The 27,442-nt window shown below is 36.7% G+C and overlaps 3 protein-coding genes across 5 annotated transcripts; 2 read left to right on the top strand and 1 right to left on the bottom strand.

The window, feature by feature from the left end:
* The first annotated feature begins 388 nt into the window (after positions 1-388).
* LOC119998885 (protein SIEL) lies at positions 389-9,347 on the top strand. Of its 2 annotated transcripts, XM_038846356.1 has the most exons (10): positions 389-1,196; positions 1,880-1,960; positions 2,231-2,344; positions 2,427-2,464; positions 3,131-3,206; positions 4,124-4,264; positions 4,432-4,521; positions 5,263-5,792; positions 6,431-7,635; positions 7,931-9,347. In XM_038846356.1, the coding sequence occupies exons 1-9, from the start codon at positions 540-542 to the stop codon at positions 7,350-7,352; spliced, it is 2,649 nt and encodes an 882-aa protein (XP_038702284.1). In that variant the 5' UTR covers positions 389-539; the 3' UTR covers positions 7,353-7,635; positions 7,931-9,347. The 2 variants fall into 2 exon arrangements, with proteins under 2 accessions (XP_038702284.1, XP_038702283.1); XM_038846355.1 differs by having other exon boundaries at positions 2,231-2,464; positions 3,015-3,206.
* A 354-nt stretch (positions 9,348-9,701) lies between these two features.
* LOC119998124 (influenza virus NS1A-binding protein homolog) lies at positions 9,702-18,325 on the bottom strand. Of its 2 annotated transcripts, none has more exons than XM_038845350.1 (11): positions 18,225-18,325; positions 16,644-16,819; positions 16,073-16,254; positions 15,363-15,950; positions 15,182-15,259; positions 13,566-13,890; positions 12,781-12,980; positions 11,932-12,008; positions 10,926-11,027; positions 10,318-10,504; positions 9,702-10,223 (listed from the first exon to the last, which is right to left on the bottom strand). In XM_038845350.1, the coding sequence occupies exons 2-11, from the start codon at positions 16,816-16,818 to the stop codon at positions 10,134-10,136; spliced, it is 2,004 nt and encodes a 667-aa protein (XP_038701278.1). In that variant the 5' UTR covers position 16,819; positions 18,225-18,325; the 3' UTR covers positions 9,702-10,133. The 2 variants fall into 2 exon arrangements, with proteins under 2 accessions (XP_038701278.1, XP_038701279.1); XM_038845351.1 differs by lacking the exon at positions 18,225-18,325 and adding an exon at positions 18,070-18,210.
* A 6,917-nt stretch (positions 18,326-25,242) lies between these two features.
* Positions 25,243-27,229, top strand: LOC119998962 (patellin-6-like). The gene is made up of 4 exons (XM_038846444.1): positions 25,243-26,054; positions 26,142-26,266; positions 26,510-26,651; positions 26,826-27,229. Exons 1-4 carry the CDS (start codon positions 25,320-25,322, stop codon positions 27,084-27,086), a joined length of 1,263 nt encoding a protein of 420 aa, XP_038702372.1. The 5' UTR covers positions 25,243-25,319; the 3' UTR covers positions 27,087-27,229.
* Positions 27,230-27,442: the final 213 nt, after the last annotated feature.

Consider the following 27,442-nt stretch of genomic DNA (forward strand, 5'->3'; position numbering starts at 1 on the left):
TTTTAATATTTTTCAATATAACTACTTTTTAGTATGCTTTAACTTTATTAAATGCAAATAATTTTGCTTTAATAATAATAATAATAATGACATCATTTAACATTAATTTTAAAATAATATTAATCTTTTTCAACTATATAAAATAAACAAAAGAGAAAATAAAATAATATTATTTTCAAATTTAGAGGACGGTGGGTATACCTCAAATTTGGGGTATGCACGGTGTAAAAACTTAAAATAGTATAGCATTTTGGTGATAGATTGGAAGAGAAAAATGCAAAAGGAAAAGGTGGTTCCAAAATGAGTTTCCCCATCATTAGTGGGCGGGCCTCACATGATATATGGGCTAACCTACCCCAATTATCATCTGGTCCAAGAAGCGGTTCGACGCAGAAAGGCCCCGCAGCGCTGACTGTAATTCTCTAATTCAGTTCCCGGCGTTGTCTTCACATTCAAAAAAACGAGAGCGGCTGTTCCTGACAGAAAGAAAAGAGGGAGAGCGGCTATGGTTGCAGAGTAACGGATATCAACAATCTTCGATGCAGAAGCAGTTCTTGGCCGCATGCAAAAGCTCGGCCAACACCGATAAGCCTCTCTCTCTTCAAACCCTAGCCTCCTTTAGGTCTCACATAATCAACCCTCACACCTCTGATACCACAATATCTGTGATCGTCGAAACCCTAACTCGCTTTCTCCAGCTGAGTTGTGACGCCTCCGCTTTGCACCACACTCTCAAGCTCCTCGGAGACCTTGCCTCTTGCCGTCCCAACCTAACTTCTCTAATCTTCGACTCGGTTCGCTCCAAATTGTTCAGTTCGGCTGAGTCTACTCTTCTGTCCACGTATTCACTAGCTGTGCTGGCTTCAATTTCTAATCTCAACCCCAATTTGACGATCGGTGTCGACCACCAGTTTTTTGTTTCCCTATGCTTTGGTCCGTGCGTGTCCGCGCGGTTGTGGCTCCTTAGAAATGCCGAGAGGTTTGTCCCGAGGCCATACGTGTTGTTCCCGGTGTTTCTTGGCTTCACGAAGGATCCATTTCCTTATGTGAGGAAAGTTGCTTTAGATGGACTTGTTAGATTGTGCAACTCTGGCTTTGTTTTCAATGATCAATATATGGTTGAGGGATGCTATTGTCGTGCTGTTGAGCTTCTACGTGACGAGGAAGCTTGCGTGAGAGCTGCTGCTGTTCGAGTGGTAATCTACTGATCATTCAACTCCCTTTCTCTTTAAAACATAACTTGTTGCTTTGTGTGCTTGAGTTTGGGCGTACTGTTTTCTTGGATAGGGAAATTTGATTTTAGGTGTTGTTTCATCAGTTTTAATGGAATTTCTTTTTTTATGAAAAATTCCACTACAAAATTTTGTAATACTGTGGAATTAAGGGTTCATACTGAAACAATTTAACAATTTCATTGTTTGTCATAAATCTCATTGATATTGGAGACCTGATGAAACAGTGATGGACGAAACACTCAACTTGAATGGATGGTAATAAGTTTGACTTATTGGGAAAGAGCGCATCATCTATGGGGTTTTCTTTCTGTTGGAATCTAACAAATTTAAAGTTTATTTCACAAATACAATTTTGGTGAAGAGTCTCGTTGACAACAATTTTTGCATTGTAGCCTAGAATGTTTATACTATTTTGAGAATGAAATCATCCAAACTCAACTGGTTCAGGCTTTTGAGTGATTTTATTTTCCTCACCTCAGCATACGTTTTGGATGGGAGAAAGAAACTTCTCTTTTACTATTTTTGTTTCCCATTAAGGTTTTGTCAAAAAAAATTAATCATACAGTCATAATGGTGGGTTCTGACTCTTTGCAAGTCAAACATATAGATATGGGATGACCTTTTTGTTTTCAACCTAATTCCAGATCGGTGGATGGGGTCATATACTTTCAGCTTCTTGTCAGATGGAAAATGCAACAGAATGGCCAGATGCAGTATTTGTCCAGGTATTGATCCCCTAATGTTATCCTAAAGTAGGCATATGAAAGAATGTCCTCAATCTAATTCTTTTCATCACTATTTTCTGTCCGAGGATTGGTTGAGGAGGACCACTAGTTCAGTGGTTGGCTCCTGTCCTCCCTGCCCCAAATTCAGAGGATTTTGCTTGACTTCACTCCACAAAAATGTTAAACAAAGTTGAGCAGTTAAGTTTTGTTGAAAAGACTTCTACGCATTAGTATATTTCCAACCAGTGTATTTTCTTTACATTCTTGCAGCTCTGTTCTATGGTAAGAGATATGAGTATGGAGGTTAGGGTCGAAGCATTTAAAGCCCTTGGGAGGATAGGAATTGTATCTGATGACTTATTGCTACAAACTTTATCCAAAAAGGTATTGGGGAAAATTAAAGAAAATAAATTTCTTCTTAATTGCGCTGCTGATTGGTTTAAAATATCGGCATCAAGTGCTGCAGGAGCTTTTATGCATGGGCTTGAGGATGAGTTCTATCAGGTAAGTTTGGTAAATCTTGTTTTCATACAATCTTATTTCCTGATAATGTTTCTTGCAAATGACTGTTTCATGCAATGATGGTCTTACCCAGACAATGCCTCTCACATAATGTTTGATATTTTATTAAAATAGGAGGTAGTGGTTTCTAATATGGACTACATTCAGAGTTTGGTCATGCATATGTTTCATGAATTGGTAATTTAGAGTTTGGATGTGTGTCCCTGTTTACGTGTTGGAGATCTAGCTTGTATATGTGTTTATAACATATCTGTCCAGTTGTGAGGGACCCCTCTTAAGTGCCATGGGTTTACCTGTGCGAAGCACAAGGTTCCCTTATTTCAGAAAAAACTTAGTAGTCCGGTTGTCACCTGTAACTAGATCTTCTCTAAAACTTATCTTTATTTTTTAATGTTTACATCTGGCTCTTCCCTTAACCCGTCTCTGTGTGGGAGCCTTGTGCAAACTCTATTTATTTACTGCAGTCTAAAGGCTTGCCCCTGGGTTTGATCAGGAATTATTGACCGTATTACTATTTTTGCTTACTCTGAAGGTGCGAAAGTCTGCCTGTCACTCCCTGCGTACCTTTGCGATTTTTTCTTCTGTGTTTGCTAGTGAAGCCCTAAACCTGTTGATGGACATTCTGAATGACGATTCAGTGGATGTCAGGATAGAAGCTTTGCAGACAATGCTTCATATGGCCACTTGTGAGCATTTAAAGGTACAAGAGATGCACATGCATATGGTGAGTTCTGATACTTCTTTATATGATATCTAGATCTTGAAATCGTCATACATACATATAGTTTTGAATTGTCCTCGTTATTATTATGTATGTCATACCAAGTCAAAGCAGCTGTTCAGATTGTTCCTTTGTCTCCTTGTCTAATGACCAAATCATCTAAAAATGGTTATCTTGCATCTCCTAGGAATGCAATTGAAATGTGACTATGTGAGATGTGTGCTGAATCTTATATGACATTGACAGGTGTATTGGATTGAGTTGAGTAATATAAATAATTATTACAAATCCTATTACAATTCTTTATTACTCTTTTTGGGGTTAAGCGTAGATGTGGATAGGTGAGCTACTGACTCGCTATGAATTTTATCAAGGCCAACCAAGTGCCCAAAGCTCAAGTACATGAATCGTGACGAGAACATAATGGATTTAAATGTAGGATTATGATACCCTGAAACTTGGATTCAGGGTGAAAGTGTGTGCTATTGGCACATGATAGCTTCCCACAGCTCGTGCTCAATTTATCTGGCTTTATAAAGCACGTTAAGGAGCGTAGCTGCACCTCCTGACTAGTCCTTCTGGAGTAGAGGTGTAGAGCACGTTTTGTATGCTCCTTCATCATTGGTTTGTGTGCCTCTATCCATTACAAGGTCCTATCTATTGAGTCTTGACTGTATTGAATGCAGATGTATTTTTAAATCAATGCAAATTTCTTCACTTGTATTATGTTTTCTTCTCATCTAATTTTAACCTCTCTTTAAAATCAGCCTGGGTGAATTCTTAATTATGTTTAGTCGTTTTTTAAGAAATTAGATTTATCTTCTGGTGATATACCTATTGGATTCCTTTGTTATCCACATTGTCCGGTTCGACTTTGCATAAATATTTATCTAATGGTGCATCCTTGCTTGATGTTGCAGTTTCTTGGCAATCTAGTTGATAATAGTACTTCCATCAGATCCACTACAAGGAAAATACTTAGATTGGTGAAGCTGCCTAATTATGAGTTGTTTAAACTATCTGTTGATGGCCTTCTTGAAAACTTGGAGAAATATCCTCAGGTTGGTTTCTCCTTATGCCAGTCAAACCTACATTAAGAATAAAATGCAGTTTGTACATGTTTACATCTTCATTTTTCTTGTATATTGTTAATTTTTTTATTAACAATGAATATCATGCTATAGCCACTATTTTTTCCTCTTTTGCTAATTTAACTTTTATTTTCCAGGATGAAGCTGATGTATTCTCTGTTTTGTTTTATATGGGTCAAAGCCATGGAAACTTTGTGGTCTGCATTATCAACGAGATTATTGAAGAGGTTAGCATGGTTGTAAATGTGATATTGTTCTATCTAATTGCCATGGTTGGGCTTCTTGTAGATACAGTTTTCCAGTGAAGTGTTACATACTGAGGCATTAATTTTTCAGTTTCTTAGAGTGTGGGTAGAAAAGAAAAACGGTAAACAAATCCCGTGCACAATGCTCCGCAGTTAATGGGGTCTGGGACATACATGATGTAAGCAAGCAAACTGTATTCCCACATAATATGTGGAGAGGCTGTTTCTAGGAATTGAACTTGTGACCTTGCACCCTTGTAACTCTACCACTGGGCCACATATTCACCTCTGATTCTTAATGCCCTGTGTCCATGAGAAAGAGAGGTCAAACTGCATTTTGCTTCAAGTAAGGTTAGTAAGGGCATTGAGCAGCCCTTATGTTTTATGACACGGGTGAAATCTACAATATACATCAACTCTGTACGCACAATGCCATTTCAGTTTTATAGTCATATGATTCATTCACTTAAAAGCTGCACGTAGTCATAGTATGGATGGCTCATTAAATTTTTTATCAAAAAGATGTGATTCTATTGCATATATGTTGCTGAGACATTTACATATGAAATTCTACATTTTTTCAGTAACCACTAGAAACTTTGATTTTGTATCTTCTTGTAATATGCATGTGTTTGCGTATATACTCCATCTTTTATTATGTTATTACAATGTATATGCCTTATCAATTAATGAATTTTATTTTTTTTACTTATCCATTTGCAGATAGAACCTGTTTCTGATGGCTATGATAGTGTCAGAGCAGCTGCATTTCTAGTACTAGCCATCTCTGCTCCACTTTCAAATGAAAAGTATTTATATGATATTCCACCTAGAATTTTTTCTTATGCAGTTACGTTTCTAGGGAAGATCTCTCGTGCATTATGTGGAGTCACAAGCCAAAAATTCCTTTTGGCATACTTGTCTCAGTGCAGTAGATATTCTAATTCTTTCGATGTAGAGTTCAAAGATGAGGAGACCTCATTGTCCGTGGTTCAAGATCATATTCAAGGTCATACTAGCACATCAAGTTCTAATGCTGTTACGAGGGCTCTGCTGCCAATGGGTGATGAGACTTCTGAGGTTCAGTCCCAGAGATTATTAGAGCCGACATTGGTAGCCGATTCATGTTTAGAAGATCACCTGGACAAGGAGGACCAAGTAATGAAGTTTGTGAATTCAATCCTCGCAAAGGTCAAAGATATTTGGCTGCTGGTACATGCAGGACGCTCACTTGAAGCCTTACGGAGTTTGAGGTTGTAAGTTGTAACATTAATTTGTTTCTTTTTCCCTCACTTGTTTGTGCCTGGACATGATCCATACACAGTCTTTCTTGGAGAAACGCCTTCTCAAAAGCCAAAAGTTATCCCATTTTCATTAATTACAAACAACAACTCCTGCTGCAAAAGGATCTTGCAGTGGTGGTGAAGTCTGAGAAGGGCACATGTACACAGCCTTAACCTGTAATGCCTAGGCTTTGATGAAAGAGCACTACCATTAAACTATGGTTTACCCTTAGTCACACTTTCTTTTGGCATATTGCAGTATGTAGCATTGAGCTCCCTTGGAACAAGGTTTTATTCATTTTTGATGAAAATTTACTTTTGCTCTTCTTTTTTTGTTTTCTTCTGCTTATGGAGAGGTAAACCTTGACCTGTTTCATTCAAGTCACCAGCACTGATGATGATGAATCGATTGGAATTTGTTAGTTCGTAATTATGGATTTTCGTAGGCGTTAAAGTTGATTTGAGGATCTGATTTCTTTATCTTGTTAGCTCACATTTATATTATGGATAGATTTTACTATAGTTTAGGTACATGTTATTTTGCTGCCCAAGCTTGTTACTCTACTGCTGTGCTCTTCCTCATCTTTTCTGCGCTCTGATGTTTACAGGGCTTGCAAGGAAGAGTTGTCGACTTTCAGTAGTGAGACACTTGGGTCTGCAGATGCATTAGCATTTACGTTGCAGTATCTCCGAATGGTGAAACTGCTTGCTAAGATATGGGAGCATTTTTTACCTGCAATGAGGCTAAGCTCCACTGGCATTGGGGAGTTGGAGCTTCTATTTGGAAAACTGGACAGCTTTCTCAGAGGAATGAGGTGTAGATTTATTGGGTTATCTAACAAAGAGGTTTTGCATTTCTTAGAGGTGATAGTTGTGACCTATGTTTTGAGGTTATCCAAAGTCGAAATTTGCTGCTGCCTTACTACAAGAAAAAAACTTTCTGCCACTATTTCACTCATAGAAAGTCTCCTGAAAGAAGGATCCATTGAGCCTTCTGATTTTATTGTTGAAGTTACAAACTCTTTGCATGAGCTTAGCACTTCTACCAGTGGCACATCCTGTGGGCCATTCCTTTTTAATAAGTTAATTGACTTGTTCTACCTTAAGCAATTAACCTTATCTGGCAGACTGAGTCACGTGAAGGCAGAGCTAGATGTTCCTGATAATTGTTCTCAGAAACCTCTTTCTTTCATCCCGGGACTACCAGTTTCTATACCATTAGATATTACTCTCTGTAATATTTTGAGTGAGAGTAGGCTGTGGCTGAAAATATGGAGTCAGGAGTCAATTCAGTTTGTCTTTTTAGATTTCGACATACTAGGAGGCGGTGATGAGATGAAGAAATTTACTTTTGTTGCGCCCTTTTATCCAACTCCAAAGGCTGTTTGTTTTGCATTAATGGTTTGTGTGGGCATGGAATGTTTGGATGAGGATCTTCAATTAGTTAAATGTCGTGGAGGTCCAAAGCATGCACTAACATATCTTTGCCCAGAAAAAGAAGTTTACCTTTCCATGGTTTCTAAAGACTAGAGTTTTCTTGTTGCACTCGAATTTATCGGACCCATATGACTGTGGAGCCTTATTAGTTATCTTTTCGATGATCGTGGAAGTGGTCTTGATCTGGATAAAGGATCTATATCAGCTTTTATTGGTAACTCTACTTGATAATGCACTCTGTTTCAGTCATGGAGACTGGCAACATAGGTTAAGGCCCCTTCATAAAGAGTTAGAGACAGTGGAAGGTTCTTTTTAGAATCCTGCCATTTTGGTGTTGAAGTCAATGCCTTAGCTTTATAGATGATGATTGCTCAAGGTATGCTCTGAACTGGTTACTATTTTCTTTGCTTCTGTAGAATTCTTCTGTTTTTACAATGGTTCCCCTGCATGTTTACTTTGTTGGCTTCTTTCTGACATCCAAGGGCTTTAAGTGCTGCAGGAGTTATATTGCTCAATTATGATTATGTTCATCTTTTATGATTATAGGCTTTCAATTTTTTTGCCCTCAAATTTTTCTTTATCACTTGACATCTGGTTTGATTTGATCTTTTACCTTTTTATGTATATTTTTTGATCATTTGGTTTCTTGCAACTTCTTTCTTTCTTTCAAGGTTGCACTATGTGGAGGTCCCTGTTTCGCGATGGACCATGCTTTGACTTGCCAAATCAGGGATTTCTAATTCCAGCCAGCAGGTGCAACAAGTTGCACACACTAGGTTGGATTATAAAGGCCTGCAACATGGAATAATCTTCATTGTTAACTCATAGAGATGCTAATGGAATTAGAACATTTTGTTCTCTGTTGGGCTTCCCATTGGTGTTGGAACAAGTGGACGTAGGGTTAATTTGGTGGATTACGGAAGGGGCCATTGAAGAAGATGTTTTCTATCATTTGAATATCAATACTTGGTACTTGCGATCAATCAGGTTATTGCTCTTCAATGAACCCTTGGTGTAATGGAGGAATGGTGAATGACTGGGAAAGATGTGGCATGCTCTCTCTTTTATCGGGCTGCAAATTGTCGGGAAAAGACATCGACAGGTTTCGCCTAAGGAAACTGGGATTCTTCTTGAGGAATATGATGCTTTTGTCGATATATTTGAAGGGTGTTCTCTTGTACAAGGCAACATGTCATATGAGTTTTTAGGCATTTCTATATGTGAGAGAGCAGCTTGAGGAGTTGGGTCCGACTTGCGCAGCTGTGAATGATATGCTGCAGGTTTACTGCTGTGTCTTTTGTAGACCCATTGTTGATTAGTTGCATATAAACAGCGTCATGCGCGTGGTATTTACTTCACTCCCGTCCTCCGTCTCCTCTCTTTCCGTCTCCTCATAGATGGTGGGTTACACATAATGTTCAATTCAATTGAACCCATACTTTTGTGAGGAGAAGCCTGACCATGAGGTCCTAGTTAAATTCTCAGAGGGCGGGGGATGGGTATTTCTTCAGAATAGTGGAGCGGGGGAATGACCGTATTAGTGCTTATGCCTCCTTGTAAGGCCTTATTTATAGAAAAATCTATTCAATATCATGACGATCACGCAAGCAATCTTTCACAGGACCTGGGTCCTCCAAGAGTGCAGAATAAGTGGATTTTGAATGGAGCTTGCGCAAGAGATCCCGATGTGCACATGCAATAATATGTAAAAATGTTGGAGCTTACTGATGAGGATCAATGTCGTAAACTGAAGAACAGTTACAATCGGGTCTGCCATCATAAGATCAAGATGAGCCAGGCATCTTCGGGCCCTTAAGAAGCTGACGTACACTGCCTTGGAGTGCAAGGAAGCGGCAGTTGTGTAGGAGTGAACAATTAATAAGTATTATATTCCTTCTTTAATTAGTTCTAATTAACCGCCCAAATTGTAGCTGGTGTTTGAGTCTAAGTATAGTTATTTACTTTCTGTTCAAGTAGGAGTCCATGTAGTAGTATGTTTAGGTCTATGAGCTATATAAGCTTGACTATTGTCATGTTTATTCATTCAGCAAATTAATAAGAAAACTCTCGGGATAAGTCTTAACCTTCTTTGTCTTTCTCACCTAACAACAGGTTTGTGGGTAGATATTATCTTAGGTGGGTCTACCTCATAGTTCATCCCTTGTCGAGTTGGGTTAGCAGACAATGGGTCATATCCATTGTGGGAAGGGTGAAAAGAGACACCGTAATTGAAAAAGTTTTAATCCATTGAATTGACAAGATTATGTGATTCTAAGTCACAAGTCTAAGACCATAAATGGGTCAACGATTGAAATGGCTCAGCTTGGGCCATGCAAGAGGACATGATGTTAGAATTAGGCCTCTATCCCATGTGATGGATATTCATCACTTGCATAAAGAATTCACTAAACGCCCATCGCATGAACACTGCTAGTATAAGAATTCTCGAGCAAAATTATTAAATCAAATTCATTCCTTATGCCAAAACAGATATCACTATCCTCTGATATTAAATCTACTAATTAATGTGTGATCAGCTATGACAAATTCCGTGGAACAATGGTTCCCAAAAGTAGGCATTCTCAGGTGCAGTTAACCTCGTATGGAGGAACAATTGTTCCCACAAGTAGGCATTCTTACTGTACGCCTGTACACGAGCCGCAGTTTTTCATGACGAAATATAAGCTGCCTCTTTTAAGATTGAGAACAAAATTTAATAATCCAAACACAATGATGAGCACATTGATGTGGAACCAACTATTTCACTGCACAGACAAATCTTTCATCCAAAGACCAACCATTCCTTCCAAATCGCCACCAAATTGAATATTGGCAGGAAGCTCTACCCTCGAACATTGTCATCTGTTTGCGTGACTACAAAACAATCGCTGACAAGAAGCATCTTCTTCCTATTGCCTCTGACTTGGTTTCTTGCCAACCCTGGCCCTCCTTAAAATGTTCAACCTGGATGCATGGTAAGGTGGAGAAGAGCAGTTACAAAGATTGATACACCCATGTCAGAACAACATTTGGCATACAACAGAAAAAAAGTAAATACCGTGTCCAGAACGACATCACCATTTTTCACTCCTCCGATAACATAAATGGACTCTTTGACAACAGCAGCAGCGAAATATCCCTTGGGCTCCTTCATTGGCTCTCCGCTAATCCAATATCCAGTACGAGGGTCGAATATATCAACACTTGGAACCATTGTCTTTCCATCAAAACCACCAAGAGCATATCTACAGAAGAAATTGAACAATTTCATGAACCTAATCACTAACGTAACACATACAATGCGAAGAAATGGTCTTCTCAAAAAATGAATAGGCCATCACATTTCAATCAAAAAATTGGACAAGTTCATCCCTAATCATATGAACTATTAGAGATGAAAGGGTTATTTCCAACAATTGATGCAATAAAATAATTAACATTTTTCATGCTCAGTGAGATCCTTTTCACTTTTCAGAAAACAATTGAATCTCATCTCATGATTGCATTGAAACACTTTAAAATACAAATTCTCAGACTAAAAACACATTAACGCACATCAACAAGTTTAACTTCCAACTTATATACTCTACATCATGTCTTGTTTGGCACACCAATGGACACTGAATTGCGACATTAAATACTAGCTGAAACAGAGGAAGAACTTACAATTTCTCGTTCAAAACCACCAATGAATGGCAACCCCTCCTCTTTGTCATACTGGCAATTCTAGTCCAAGAATGTTCTCTGGGGTCAAATCTTTCAGCAGAACTGCAATAGAAGAATTATCAGCCCATCACCAGAAAACTTTTACGCATTAGTGAGAAACAAAAACTAAACTAACTCCCATTCAAGTTACAGGTATTTCTCACTTCCATTTAAATATTAACAAAAGCATTGCAGTTATACTCCACATCAAATAGATACTTTAATAATTGAAGCTGAAGACTGTCATAGAAAAACGATGTGACAACAAAATATCTAGAATTGTGAAAATTGGAATATATGTGGCATGCATGTTCATGTACGTCAACTGAACACAGCGGCGCAAAGCCATATTCCAATTTGAAGTTCTCTCAATACACGGGAACCAAGGATATACATGTTTGCATAAGCCTGTAGTCACTCAGTCATAAAGAGTTGATAAAGATTATAACAGCTCATTCCTTTCTAAATGATAAAATGGCTCACATTGCAAAACCCTCTTCTTCTTTCAAAACAGTCATTCATAGTAATCAAGCATCTATACACTCGCAACTGTCCAAACATGTCTCATGAATGACTGGTCAACAGAGTAGTGCCAACTTGGCAATGCCAAGGGCACGTCAAATGTCATTAGCAAGAAACACCTAATTAAAGGCAGATGGTAAATCTTTTTAAGAGATTGGAGGTGGTACACATTCAATCCCCGTTTAAGTTCTCTATGACAAAAACAAAGTGTGCAGACAAAGATTGATTTCCATTGCAGTTTGAGCATCAACTCTGATCACAAACGCTACACAACCTCAAAATCACTCCCAAGCATCATTCTCAATACTTTAATTCATACTTCATAGGCATAAATATACAACCACACGCCGTCATTGAACATGTAAATATATTGCATTTATATAGATGCATGTATAGATCTAGGTATTGGCATCAGTATATAACAAAAAGTGACATGGCAGCTTACTTCAAATAATCATTTCCATCATATCCACCAGTAGCATAAAGGGCCCCGTTAAGTTCAACAGCGGCAAGAGCAAAACGCTGGGCATAGAAAGATAAATTCCATGGATTAGATGTTAATTGAACAGAGTAAATAATAATTGGGTGGATGGAATTCAGCAGGACATAAAAAAAACCAACCAGGACCTACTCTAACAGTGGGAAAAAGATATTTCTTAGGAAAAAGATATTTCGTCTAGGAGATGTATAACCCCATCTCAAGACCTGATTGTCCTATTATCCTATATTCAACCTCAAAAAATAACTACTCTCTAGATATTGGTTATACTTTGTCCTTAATAGCTTCAGATTGGAAGAGATTTTGAAGTAACAACATCAGGAATTTTTTTTCGGAAAGTGATTCCTTAATACCCCCTTGTAACTCAAAATCCTAGAATCAACAATTTAAGATCTTAAGTCACTCGACAACTGAATATTTCCTCTTATTTATTACTTCGCCATAAAAATCTTCCTTAAAAAATGCATAACAACACTAAACAATCATCTTATATTTAAGTATACTCGAAGATGTCCATGTTAATGGGTTTCACATCTTGAAGTCAAAGCCTTTATATATTCAAGCAAGGGGGAAACCTTGTCTCGAACCATAAAGCTTTAACAACATCATCCGAGCCTTTATCCCAAAACCATAAAGCTTTAACACAAGAAAAAATGACCTCTACATGTTCCTTTCATTTTATGTACAACCCCACTCTATGAAATATGAATGCGTATTTCATCCCTTATTGTGCCACTAATCATCACGAGCATATCTGCCAAAAAAAATAAAGACAAGTCAAGTAATAATGTTTACCTTTTCCAGCATTGATCGTGTTGGGATCCATCGACCAACATCTAAATCAAGCATTTCAACATCTGAAAAGCTTTTACTCCCATTCCCACCACCAATTGCAAATATCTTGTCATTTACCAAAGCTCCAGCCAGGCTTCCCTTTCTTTCATTTAAGGAGGGGCGAAACATCCAGTTATCACTAGCAGGGTTGAATGATTCAACTGCACAGAGGATAATAAGTTAGTGATCCAAATATTAGCAAAGAAAAACCTCAAGAATCTAAGCACTCACATCAGATATTGTAAACTCATACGCAGTTAAATTTAGCGTTAAAAATACATAAAATGCAAATAACACCCTTGCATCAGATTCTGTAAAACCAATATACATTACACTATCTTGACCTAATGCTATAGTAACTTGCCAAATTTATTGAGTCACTGTAGCTATGGGAAACAATATTTACTAATATTTTAATAATAAAAAATATTACTTTTATCTTCTATTTCTCATTCGTGTCTCTTCCCTTTCGCTTATACGTGTTCTACATCTTCTCAGCCTCCTCGTTGTTATATTATTATAATATTTTTTAATTTTATTAACATATATTATCGTTAAAATAAACAATGCATATAAAAAGAATAGAGAAAGATTAAAAATGAATATTTAAATGTTGTAGAGGATAGTTTATAGTATCTGAGGTTGAGTTGTGCCGTAAAGTGTAAAGTGATACTGTAAATCTAAAGAATAGCTTAGTTTACAATATTTTAGAGAATATGTTAAAAAGAGCTGAATGAATGCTCTACCTGTGTCATACCACCCATTTCCATCTCCACCACCGAGCACATAAAGCTCCCCATTCAACTGTGCAGCTGAAGCATATGAACGAACTGAACTCATTGAGCTTAAGGATTTTAATACATCTTGTGTCGGAAAATAAGAATTCAGCAATGATAACCATGATTGACCATCATAACCCCCTATTAGATATATAGACTCCGAAGTATCTTGATCGAGACCACCAACAGATTCAACCACCAATTCATCAACATCTGCCATAGAAGGATTAGAACCAGACTCCAGCAACATACATCGATTTTTCAACTGTTGAATTTCCTTTTCTGCCTCTGCCTGAAAGGACAGACTCAAAAGTAATCATATGTACATAACAAGCATAATTTGAATGGATCATTTTCAAAGATAAGGATAAGATTTCTGGGATTGGGACAGAATAGAAATGATAGAAGGGTCAAAAATGTTTGGAATGAAAAAAAATCAGCTGGCAACACTAGATATAGCTTTGCCATATTCATCTTACATATATTAGCAACCAAATGGTATTATTATAAGGCGCTGATTACTTATTACAAACATACCTCTGCACAAAGCGCATGCTTCAACAACACGAAGCACAGAATTCATAAATTATTTAATAAATTCAATAATAATAACAAATTATATATTTTTAATCACACCAAAAAATTCAAGCTAAATTCATAAATTTTCCTTGGACACAAAAAAAGGGAAATTAATTTAAAAGCTATTGTTGCAAGGTGCCATAACAGGGTTATAAATCCGGTAGATGCAAAATTAGGATATTAAATTATCAATAATAGATTAGTAATTAAGATTTGATCTTGAAATCATAAGAGAGATCAATGATAATAAGTCATGTGAATTATGTTTGTTATTTATTCTATTTAGTATCAGACACCCAGCAATTCCTACTAAAATATTCCATATATTTAGTTTTGCGTTAACTCTAGAATATTTGAATCAAAAAGATTTTATCCCAATTAATTTCAGATTGATCAAGCATAATGGATTAAAGAGGCAAGTTGAGCTGTCATTCCCTTGATTTGTGTACCTGATTCTAAAATATGTTTGTTCAACCTGGAATCTAAAATATGTTTTCATGTCCATCCTTTTGAAGAAGTGAATCATTGGAAAAAAAGGCTTGCAACTTTCCAAATAGCCAATAATGGACATGACTAGAAAAAAAGTTTAAATACATCAAGGGAACTTGAATGCTCCATTTACTTCATTGTTATAATAAGGCCATTGCGTATAATTCCTCAATACATAATAGCTACAAAAACTCTCCCACACGCAAGGCTCCCACAAAGGATGTGGGATCAGGGCAGGGGCAAAACACATGCAACCTTGACGCTGAACCCATATCCTCTACATTACAATGACACAAAATTTACCCCTAGGCCGAGCATTTCATAAAAAACAGTACTTTTGCTACTGATATTTAATCCATAAGGACAACAAATGACATTTAATCCTTCCAAGGACAACAAATACCTTTAATACGCAATTTCTTTGTTACCTTGTTTACATGGTTGGGAAGAATATAAGAGGATAGCAGTAATTAAATAAGCAAAGCCAATGACAGACTTTAACATCTGAGACATACCAGTTTATGCTCCAAATAACCGATCTTCATAGTCTGATCTTCTTTGAATGTCTTAAGCTCTTCCATCCCTTGAATCAACTACACGAACATAAAAAGTAAATGAGATTGACATAAATAAGCCAAATCAAAGGAAATCCAGGGCATGAAGTTAAGAAATTGACGAGTGGGCATCCTCAGCTACCTGAGTTATGATGGACTGGCAATCAGATGAGGAAGGCAGACTCTCCTCATTCCTCTCCTCTATGCCCAATTGTTCCCCAGGAAAACTCTTGTCCTCCAAATGCTTATTATCTGTGACACTGGAATCTTCTACATAGGAATACCTTTGAGTTTCACGTTTAAGAGCCAATTCTTGCAGTTTCTTAAACACGATATCTTTCTCATCTTGTTCCACTACCTCCACATTAGACCTAGCTTCCAGGGTTTGGTAGTCTCCGTCAAAAGAAGGAGCAATATCTATAGAATCTGAGTTCCTACTTGAGCGATTAGAATGCTCAATCTCCGGATGAAATTTCTCAAACGCTTGACCCTCCTCTCTCATCCCAGTTGAGGGAAGCAGCTGAAATAAGTTTCTATGTGATGCCTCATTCTGTGGTACATAAGGAATTGAGGCAACTGCTGAAGATGCTAACAGCAATATCAACTTGCTTGTTTGAGTGTGGTCTAGCTCAAACCAGAAATGGCCACGAGTATAGTAATTGTCTGCAATTATTGGCTTAAACTGTTCTTCAAGGAGTGGTTGGCACTGCTGCCGGACATGAATCTGAACCTTGATTTAGAAAACAACATTATATCAGCAGTATACTCCTCAATGTATTTTGACTCAAAGATACAAGTATTTGACCCTAACACCCAAAATTTTTAACTACATGTTGAAGATTCTACCTATACCTGTGCAGGATATTGTGTTTTCTCTGAACCATCAGTTGTCCACCCATATGGGTTAATATTCAAGCGGCCAGGGCTAGCCGCCTCATATATTCCATGCAGTCTTCTATCACTGTAGTTGAACAGGAACAATGGCAAGCCAGGATCAATATTCTTCACATATGGAAAGTGAAGGCCTGGTAAACCTGTTAAAATCAAAGGAAACTATATGATAGAGAAGGCCAAACTACAAAATGAAGGGAACCAGGTAATTAATATGCAACTCAATAGATTCACATACATGTGTGACTCACGTGACACAACTTCCCCCTTGAAACGCACTTCAGCGCTAATGACAAATGCTTTCACTACAGTTGCAAGAATGATTATACAGTGCAAGCAAGCATAAAATTCTAAATGATTTGACATATTACATTGAAGAACACAGATCAATCCAAGTTATGGTGAGCCACCAAAGACATATACAAGTTGCAGATAACAGGAAAAGAAAAGACAAAAAAAAAACACTACTGAGAAAAGGGCGACTCTCGGAACACTAAGTTGCTAATATACTCTAGAATTCAAATTGACCTACCGAATAGTTGACTGGAGAGACATTCCTTGATAGTGTTGATCGTGCAACCAAATATTACCCCACCAAGTTGATTCTTTTGTAAACTTCGAGAAGAAAAATGGCTAGCCACTGGGTTTGGATTAGTTGGACCGCTTCCATTTATATTGATCGTTTGTGTTTTCCTCCCTGCCCCCATCCTGTGATCCACATAAGAAAATGTTGCATAACCATCAGACAAATTAAATTGTAACTCTGACCCACAAAAACCAAATAGATGACAAACTGGAAACTAGCTTTTGGAAGGAATGGAGGAAATGAAATTTGAGAGGTTGATCAACCATAACGAACTGTGATATTACTGGAAAATATAACAATTTTGTTGCTGATAAAAAAGCAACACTAATCTATTTCAACCCATGGGAAAACCACAACAAACTGAACTGAAAAGTCACTGCTATTGAAGTTAAAGAAGAAGGAAAGCTCCAAAATAGAGAGTGATGGCACTAGTGTACATTGGCGTCATGTCTGGAATACACCAAATATGCATGCCATGTCTCCTCTTATCACAGTTTATCATCCTCAAAAAGAAAGGGGGTAATTAATCAGGAATTACCAACTGTTTGTGAAAAAGACCAAAAGAAATTTCAAAAGCAGGTGCATTGGTGTTATAAGAGGTAATTCTACCAGACTATAACAGAAACTAAAGCAGTTACTTATACATATCAGTCACCAAAATGTTAAAACATGAGCCAACATTATAGAGCAGAGATGCTAGCTGCTAGTCAAAACCATGAAATCAAGGATTTTACGTAGTTAATTTGTCAATGAAACACATTATCAAACACATTGCACACAATTAGAGACTCGCACCAATCCACATATCAAAAGTTAAACAATGAGCCTGCTCTATAAATACATAAATGAAGTGCTTGTACAAATCCAAAAAATAAGGGCTATAGGCAGTTCATCTTTGTCGGTGAGTCGATGAGACAAAATGTCAAACATATGGCACGCATTAGAGACTAGCAAACATTCAGTCTCCAAACCTCAAAACAATGATCCTATCCTCTAAAGCACAGACGTCAAATCATCTGAATCAATAAAATCCATAACAGGCTAACACTAATAAATGTTCTTGCTTTCGGATGTTATCATCTCCAAAAATATATGGTGACATAGCAGATGGCCAGACCTTGTGTGTTATATAAATGTATAATGAGAGAGAGGTCTGGAAAAGCACGCCGCCATAGAAAAACGTAAATATGCTTTAGGAATTAACCAGCGATTCACGCCAACACAAATCACCATATCCATAGATACAAAACCAGCAGATTAACTACAATCTTTTAACAAAATCATAGCAAATACAAAAATTTTGGACAGATAAAAGACGCTAAAATCGAAATATAGGCTACAAATGCACGATAAAATAAACCGCAAAACGCACAAGAAAAATCCTAAACAAGTCCTTAAACCCTCAAATAACCAAACAATCTCTGGAAACCGAGTTTTTCATCACAGCGATCAAACGCAGCCACTCTGATCACTGCGGATCAGCTTCTTTGAGAAAAATAGAAAGTTCGAGAGGAGAGAGAAACATACTCTGCGAGTGGGGGTTTATGGAAATGAACGAGCGTTCAATGAATGGGAGAGACAAGGGAGAAAGCACGGAGCGCGAAATGGGCCGAAATGATTTTAGTAAATAAAGTGCTTGGTGCAAAAATTGGCCGGCGCATTTTAACGAGGGGCACTGTAATAATAAATATCGAGATCCGGATTTTTTTTTTCCCAACTCATCAATCATCATGCCCTTTATTTATCCAAAGAAAAATTAAAAAAAAAATATTTCCCTATATAAAATAAAAGTTTATATAGCATTCAAATTAACTCATAATAATAATATGAATATGAATAAATAATGTTTTGTCTAATTGGATTTCTAGCTTTTTACAGTAAAATAAGATTTTTTAGATTTTACTCTGATATCCACTAAATTGTCAATTTTAAAGATAGAATTAAGTTATATTTTTTTTAACGATAATGAACTTTCTACCATATAAATCTTGAATATGCTGCTCGTCTCACTCTTCAATACACATATGTAGTGTTAAGAGAGAACATTTGCTATTATAGAATGAAAAAATATGAATTGTTTGGGACTTGATTATCTCCAGGAAAATCCATTAGTTTGGCAAATCAGGTAGGGTCTGGTGTAATATACTCGTGTATGTTAAAATCAAATCAAATTACATACGTGATGTTATCGCTAGACGAAAAGTAATAGCTAAAAAAAAAGGAAGAACAAGGTCGACTGTACGTCTGTAAGCTTCGTCATTTTCTGAGGATTTGCATTCACTTCCCTAACCGGTTTTGTTCGAATAAAGTCAGGCTCATATTGCAGCTCAAATTATAGCCCACCCCTCTCATAGGGCAGCCCAAGCACGGTCTGCCGAAGAGCATGAGGCCCATGTTGTAGCCCATACCCAAGCCCAATTTATTACAACAGCGGACAATTGACAGTAAGAGCATTTTAGACAACTTAATTGTAAAAAGGTCATGGACATTTTTAAAATTGTAAAAAAGTACAATTTAAGGGTAATTTGGTCATCTGACTTAAGATATTTTTTAGTTTATACCTATAATACCCTCCTCTTTCTTCTTCTTCTTCTTCTTCTTCTTCTCCCTCCAACTATCCAACTCTAGTGTGTCCTCTCTTTCTCTCATTCTTCTCTACTAAAAGTTATCTCCTTCTTTCTCTCCTTCTTCTTCTTCTTCTTCTTCTTGTTCTCGATCTGGTTCTTCGTTGTCTTCTTCTCCGTTTTTGGCCGAGTTTCTCCTCTCTTCATCTCCTTCTTCGTCGTTGCTCAATCTGGACTGCGTCGAGTTGCTCTGCTTCGTTTTTGACAGATCTGGACTATGCTTCGTTGTTCAATCTAGGTTGTGCTTTGTTTTTTTACAGATCTGGACTCTGGTTCGTTTTTTGCAGAGATGTATCGCTATAGTATCACTATAGTATCACCAACACCAAAAAACCACTAAAATGATGAAACTAGTATGCATACTTCATCTTCCTAACTACTTTTTCTTTCTTGATTTTCTTTTCTTGGTTACCTCTCTTGTTCGTTTTGAAAAAACATTTACAAGTGCAGAGATGTATCACTATAGTATCACGAACACAAAAAATTCATTAAAATGATACAATTGAACCAATATGCATACTTCTTCTTCCTAATTACTTTTCCTTTCTTGGTTTTCTTTTCTTGGTTTGTACATCTCTTGCTCGTTTTGGAAAAACATTTACAGCTGCAGAGATGTATCACTATAGTATCACGAACATCAAAAATCCACTAAAATGACATAATTGAACCAGAAAGACATGTAATGCTATCAAATTTACATTCTAACATTTATATCATCATTTTATGAGCAAAAAATATAAATTGAACACTAAATTGGATCTTCTATTTAAAAGTATCACTATTGTATCACAATTCGTGGAGAGAGAAAATCAAAATTGAGGTTATTTTGGTAAAAGATTATCCCCAGTGTACTTTTTTAAAAGGATGTTTTAGTGATTGCACTTTTTTACAATTAAGTATAATCTAGTGTACCGACCTCCAAAAGTCCCTTACAACAGTACGGAAAGGCGGGCCTGTTCACTACAGAGTGGCTTGGTTACTCTGAAATAGGTAATGCGCTGATGGGTCTAGGAACTTGAACCGGATTAGATGGTCACAGGCAGTAAGCTTTGGGGTTATTATCAATCTATCAAATCAGCTGCCTAGGCATGTCCTTTACATTTTATTTTACAATTACAAGCAGAAGTTAAAAGTTTGGTTAATTATACATTTTATTTCATCATTCATTTTTAATATCCAAAGATTTATTGACATGAAAGCCACATAAACAACCATATAAGCATTTTTAACCAAAATTACTTAATGCCACATTAGTAGAAAATCTAACCAAAATGATATAAAATATGTCCGGATGATTGTTTTGTCTTATTTTGAATCAATAGGTGATGACTTTGTAATAAAAAAAATATTTGAATATTAAAAGTGAACAACATTTGTTTTACGATGATAAAAAATATAATTAACCCTTAAAAGTATTATCAAGGTGCAATGGCGCATATGGTGATATGGAGAAACTTCGAGGGTCACTCCTGGGTTGTCTTGAAAAGCAGTGTCATCTTTAGACCATCTGAGCTTGATCTGTGCTTTTGTTAGGACAGGACAGAGGGAGAAATCTAATGACCAAAGAAAGAAGAAAAATTGGATTTGTGTCTTTTCAATCTGTATCACTGTTTACGGCCTTACGGGTCATGTAAATGGTAATGTGTGTTAGGTTTCTTTTTATAGTAAATGATTTTGGGGCCTCTCTGGCTCTCTGGTTTGTCAAAGTGAGTGCAATTGCAATCAGCCTTGTTTATTAGCCTTGTTTTGTTGGGCCCATGCTTACACTAATTGCATTATTTTTTTTATTTTTTTTTTTGAGTACAAGTACAAAGGGCCAATACTTTTATTTTGTTTTAGTACAAATACAAATACTATATACGACACATCACCAGATCAAACCTATGAAACCAGATCAAACCTATGAAAGTACAGATGTCAACAGGCCCCACGCATGAGGCACAAATCAAGCTCACACACCTCCTTATAAATATTCGGAGGAGGTAAGACTAGAACTCATGACCTCAGTCAGGGACATGTAAAGTCATTGTCATTCAACCAATGACTCATTTGCTATACTAATTGCATTATTGGTAATAGTTTATTATGCCATATTGATAAAAAAAAATTAAAAACTATGACTTTATTTGGTAGATAATTTTGAGAATAACATATATTATGGATAATCATAATTAAAATATTTATAAATAGTTAAATAAATGAGTTTTATAATTTTTCGTCTTACAAATATAAATATATCCAAATAAGTTCATATATTTTTTCATAAATAAAAAATAAATATGCATCAACACTTTTTTGATTCGAAAAAAAATATAAGAGTAATTAGAATTCAAAAATGGTTTGTCTCTTAATTTTATTTAATCAAAAACTCTCGCAAACAAAGAGACTTAGGATACTACTTATATAGTTATATTATGTTTACAGACCCATTGATAATCTTAATTAATAATAATTTTTTTAATAAAAATTTTTTGAATCCTTAAAAATACTACTTAATTTATAATAAGAACACAATAAAAATTACCATTATAGGAATTTTTTTAGCGCAAATGGATCAAATCATTTTGTCGTCGATCCTAATACAAAAATGACAAAATTCACCCTCGAATTCACGATCTAGATATGCATCACTATTAGTCAGAATTTTTCACAACTTGCCATGTTTGCTTGAGCTTATTGGCTATTGCAAGTATTAGCAAATAATAAATATTTTTAATGGGAAAGAAACAATCCATCTTGTCCAAAAACGACACACATAATGAGTATGCTCATACTCATTAGTCTTTGCCGGACTATAATTTTTTTAGGGAATCTTTATTATTTAAGGTCTTGACGTTCTTAATTCTTATCCACTAAACCGCGTTTTCTCTAATCCACGATTAAAACTATTAAAGCTATGAAAGTTAGGGGTGGGTTAAATGATGGATCACCCAAACACAGTCAAAAAAGACATGCCTATATACTTTCTACAGGTCGGATCCAAAAAAAAATCTCACTAAATAATACTATAATTATACTAGTGCTGCTATATATATATATATATATATATATATATATGCTTCTTTACTCTCAGAATCATATGCAACTTAATTATTCCACAAAATGGGGCCAAAAGTAAGTGTATTAAGAAACCCTATGATACCCTAACATTAATTTAGCATGTAAGACTTTGTTTGTTACTTTCTTGTAATGTTCTGGATAAAGTTTATGGTTTATGGTTTATGGTGGGAATAAAAAGCTAAATGTATCAATCTCTTCGGCTGGGGCGAGATCGAAGGATCCGTTTACCGGCCCATGCCCTCGGAATGTCGATAGAATGTAAGTCAAAGGATATGCGACCCAATTACAAGGAACAGAATGGGGTATTCAGATAAATGTATCAATCTCTTGATCAAGAAGTTCGATGCACAACTAAAATGGCACAAACATTTGCCAACTTGAGCAAATTTTGGCATATATTGGCAAACTGTAATAATGCAATGGTTTGGAAACAATATGGATCCAAGCACTTTTCAGAGGAAAGTTGACAGGAGACAAATCACCCACCTCCAATCATTTTCAAACTGCAACACCTTTGATTTAAACACCTGCTGAAGGGAAAATTGATCAGAAATTAAAAATGATGTTTCCAACTAGAAGTTTGGGTGTGCAGATTAAAAATCTCACATCGGTCTGACATAATTCAACCGAGTATTTTATGAGTATATATAGCCTAATTAGACGTGTTTTCTAGGTCTAAATACTAGTGATGATGGTGCATGATAAACACATTCGTACGACCCCGTGGTCCAAAGCGGATAATATCTTCAATGTTAGCTGAGTGGTTTATAAGTAAAGCCCAGTTCCTCCTCATTGTAAACTCGTTTTCTGAATCTAAATACCAATAATGATGATGCATGCATGATAAACAAATCTGTGCAGTCCCATGGCTTAAAGCGGATAATATCCTCAATGTCTTTGGAGTAAAAATTTCGACATTAAGTTCTCACAATTTCTTGTGTTGTGTTGAATAGATTACCAAGCAAATTGTCAGTAAGTAATAGTTAGCATCGACTTTGTTAAGGAAGCAGAGTTATAATTAAGGATACCCATTCGCTAATACTTAAAACGTAAGTTTAATGATCGATTTGCTTAATTTATAGAAATACCTATGGGATAATATGACATTTTAGCATAATTATGTTGGAATTTAGAAGAGTTTGTTGGTCTTTGGTCTCTATCACCAAAGACACCATAGCATGATACAAACACTGGAGTACAAATTGGACCAGCTTTTACCAAAATCTTTCATAAATATAAGTAATTCTTTAGACAAAAACATCCAAGTAAAGCATACATTAGAAAAAAAGAGAAAACGAGTAGTTCTTGACATCTTGCCCCATTGTTAATGCATTACCTTCAAGGACCACCTGACCAGACAGCACTATACACAATTAGACAGTTGTTTTTTTTTTTAATCAGGGACGTATAAAAAGAGACTGCAACCACACCACGACAGACCAAACCAATGATACAGAGGATCTTGACTGCTATCTAACCAACATTACAAATTCGAAAGTAAATGATTGAAATGCTGTCTGAGTGTCTCGAGGCAATGGGCCATTTGGTGAAAACATCGTGTTCAAATACTGCTATCCTTGATATACTCAAACTCGTGAGCCCATTAGTTTCCTAGTTAACAATCATAAACCAGCTTAATCCTGATTTGCTTAGTATTTACATTTGCAATTAAGTTCAAGTGTTCAACTCCCCTTTACTTTTTTTTTCCTCTAATTTCAGTTGCGTTCTTTTTGGAATAACTGTTTTTTTTTTTGTTGTGTGTACATACTCTTGTGCTCTAATCAAACAATTACCTACACAATAACACCAAATAGGTTGATCAATCAACCACCCAATCACCAAATAAGTAAGTAAATATAGCAACAAGTAAAGAGACGAAAATTTACGTGGTTCGGTGGAAAGCCTACCCCATGAGCGGTAAAGATCGTTTGCATTATGTTGGAGAAGAATCACAATGGAAAAATCCATGCTATACAATGAGATCAAGCTCTCACTCACTCACAAATGGTGTATTTTCTCTCTCAAAGTCGGCTCTCTAAGTGTCTTGCAAAGTTAGCGTAAAACCCTTACAAAAAACTATTTATATCAGCTCTTTCGAATGCATATCTCCGCCAAGTGTCTGGACAGCTTGAGTAACTGTACGGACAATTTCTCAACCCATATTTTTGTCCAAGCCTTTGCTTTCAAATACGAAGGAAGTGTTCAGATACTTAGCCTTGGCGTCTAGACTCTAGACACCCCTATCCAGAAGTCACCTAGGTCGTCCGGAAGGCAGCAACAGAAAAGCAGGTGGATCGTTATACTCTATTTAGTGTTCTTATTACATTTCGTACAACGTTTCGTTAGGAAAATATGTTAATAAATCAAGTTATGTTTGAAATTGCATAAAAACGTGAAAAACTTATCTCTATGGAGAGAATTGAACAATTACTGAGTATCAAAGTGGACTGTTGTACTTTATTTGATGTTTTTGGAAGTCCCATTGTAAAAAAAATGAAGGGAAAAAATAGTTCTTCGAAAACCACTTAAAAAGAAACATGAATTGATTCTTTGGAAATGAGTTTTTTTGAAGAATAGGGGCCATGGGAATCCTGGCCGTTTTTTGAAGAATAGTGAACGACTGAAATTCATACAATACACAGTTCTTTATAAAATAAGGTTTTAAAAAAAAAACCAATAGAACACTGAACACTGTTTAGCCCTCGAAACAGTTTGGTCTTAAAACAACAGAGAATCGAAACATCAAACTCTTCATTTTGGTCTTAAAAAATAGTTCTTCGACAACAATTCCGCAAATCAGAGAATCGAAAGTGGTGCTTTTCCGTGCTCTTCACCCTCTACCCTATACATACACATACACATACACATACAATCAAACTCTTCATTTTACACGTTGTGCATTTTATTTGAAGAAATTCCATCTGGGTCTCTCTCGAAAATGGATTCCGCATTGCCTAGCTCAATCCAGCCGTGTCTGTACCCAGACCCATTACCAGAAGCCTCACCAAGACCTTCCAAGAAGAACTTCGTCACTACTTTAATGGAGTCAGCCACGATTCGCACTCCTTCGTTCAAAGAAGACACCTATTTCTTATCCCATCTCCAGCCCGCCGAGAAGAAAGGACTTCAAGAGCTGAAAGACACCCTCGCTGCCTCTCCCGACTCAAGTGAGTGCTCAATGTGGGGGATTCCTCTCTTGAAAGGCGACGAAAAGGCCGATGTGATACTGCTTAAATTTTTGCGAGCGCGGGATTTCAGGGTCCTGGACTCGTATAATATGCTCGTGAAGTGTTTGGGTTGGCGGAAGGAGTTTGGGGCAGACGGCCTCGTAGAGGAGGATTTGGGGTTTAAAGAGTTGGAAGGTGTTGTGGCTTATATGCACGGTTATGACAAGGAGGGACACCCTGTCTGTTACAATGCTTATGGGGTTTTTAGAGATAAGGAGATGCATGAGAGGATTTTTGGGGACGAAGAGAAGCTGAAGAAGTTTTTGAGATGGAGAGTTCAGGTTCTTGAGAGAGGGATTAAGCTATTGCACTTTAAGCCTGGTGGGATTAACTCCCTTATTCAAGTTACTGATCTCAAAGACATGCCTAAAAGAGAACTCAGGGCTGCTTCAAATCACGTTCTCTCTTTGTTTCAGGATAACTACCCTGAAATGGTGGCTCGCAAGGTGAATACTACTCTGTTTTTCGATTTGCTTGTTTCCTTTACTAAGCTTGGTCTTTCATACTATTTGTTTTTGTTTCTTGTGGATTAGATCTTCATCAATGTACCATGGTACTTCAGCGTCATATATTCAATGTTCAGTCCCTTCTTAAATCAGAGAACTAAGAGCAAATTCGTAATCTCCAGGGAAGGAAATGTCACCGAGACTCTGTATAAGTGAGTTCCAATGGGGTGATTTTTTTCGTTCCATTCACTGATTTGTTGCTTGGATTTTGTGGTTTCTTTTGGTAACTTGCTACTCGCTTTCCCAATCACTAAGAAGTCAGTCATGGTTTGAGTGGGGAGAGTAGGGATTGCCAAGAGCGGACAATACCGGGGATGCAAAATAACCATCCACACCTTCACAATATCCCATTTTAAATTGTTTAAGCACAATGGTTTTTTGTTTTGTTTTACCAGATTTATCAGGCCAGAGGACATTCCAGTCCAGTATGGTGGACTGAGTCGACCAGGCGATTTAGAGAATGGCCCACCCAAACCAGCCTCTGAGTTCTCTGTCAAAGGAGGAGAGACGGTGAACATTCAAATTGAAGGCATTGAGGTTCACAATTGCTCACCTTTATTTTCAAACTTTTTGTGCAATTTCTATGAAATCACCACCCTCTTTGGAATTTATTGATTTTCTCTTGCAAGGTTCTTTTTCTTATGTTGGGTTGTGTGGATTTGAAATGGATATTTAGAATTTCTGAAATAATATCAATATGGGTAATTTTAGGCTGGTGCAACTATAACATGGGACGTTGCAGTTGGTGGATGGGACTTGGAATACAGTGCTGAATTTGTGCCCAATTCAGAGGGTAGTTACACCATAGCAGTGGAGAAGCCAAGGAAAATGGGACCAACAGAGGAAGCTGTTCACAACTCCTTCACATGTAAAGAACCAGGAAAAATGGTTCTCTGTGTGGACAACTCTGCGTCCAGGAGGAAAAAGGTTGCCGCTTATCGCTACTTTGTCCGTAAATCCACTGTTGTTTAGCTTAATTAGGAGTTTCATTAACTAAACAGTGTGTTTTTTTTTTTTTTTTTTGGGTCCTTTTTATGCGTTTTCATCTAACTTTGTTCAAGTCTGTTGGTGATCATGGTGGTGGTAATGTATAAGAATTGATGGCAGTACTAGTATATATGGCTTAATATATTAGATCTGTAATCTCTGGTACAAAAGCCACTCTTCTCGTCTCTTTAGCTGATGAGTCACTGAATCATCCAGAAGAAGATTAGATCTTTTTTTTTTTAACTGGATTCACTTTGCCGCTGCTGAAGAAATGGTGAGAAATTATAAAGGTTTTACTTTTACTTTGATGATGATGTGGTCATGAGCAACTCAAACGGTGA

The sequence above is a fragment of the Tripterygium wilfordii genome, chromosome 5 (assembly GCF_013401445.1).
Source record: "Tripterygium wilfordii isolate XIE 37 chromosome 5, ASM1340144v1, whole genome shotgun sequence".
NCBI lineage: Eukaryota > Viridiplantae > Streptophyta > Magnoliopsida > Celastrales > Celastraceae > Tripterygium > Tripterygium wilfordii.

Coding starts and splice junctions, on each gene's coding strand:
- LOC119998962 (XM_038846444.1), top strand. CDS start 25,320: ATGGATTCCGCATTGCCTAGCTCAATCCAGCCGTGTCTGTACCCAGAC. Junction 26,055..26,141: donor CTGAAATGGTGGCTCGCAAG/GTGAATACTACT, acceptor CTTGTGGATTAG/ATCTTCATCAATGTACCATG. Junction 26,652..26,825: donor TTCAAATTGAAGGCATTGAG/GTTCACAATTGC, acceptor GGGTAATTTTAG/GCTGGTGCAACTATAACATG.
- LOC119998124 (XM_038845350.1), bottom strand. CDS start 16,818: ATGGGGGCAGGGAGGAAAACACAAACGATCAATATAAATGGAAGCGGT. Junction 15,951..16,072: donor AAACACAATATCCTGCACAG/GTATAGGTAGAA, acceptor TTCTAAATCAAG/GTTCAGATTCATGTCCGGCA. Junction 12,981..13,565: donor AAATGGGTGGTATGACACAG/GTAGAGCATTCA, acceptor TCCTCTGTGCAG/TTGAATCATTCAACCCTGCT.
- LOC119998885 (XM_038846355.1), top strand. CDS start 540: ATGCAGAAGCAGTTCTTGGCCGCATGCAAAAGCTCGGCCAACACCGAT. Junction 1,197..1,879: donor GAGCTGCTGCTGTTCGAGTG/GTAATCTACTGA, acceptor ACCTAATTCCAG/ATCGGTGGATGGGGTCATAT. Junction 4,265..4,431: donor ACTTGGAGAAATATCCTCAG/GTTGGTTTCTCC, acceptor TTTATTTTCCAG/GATGAAGCTGATGTATTCTC.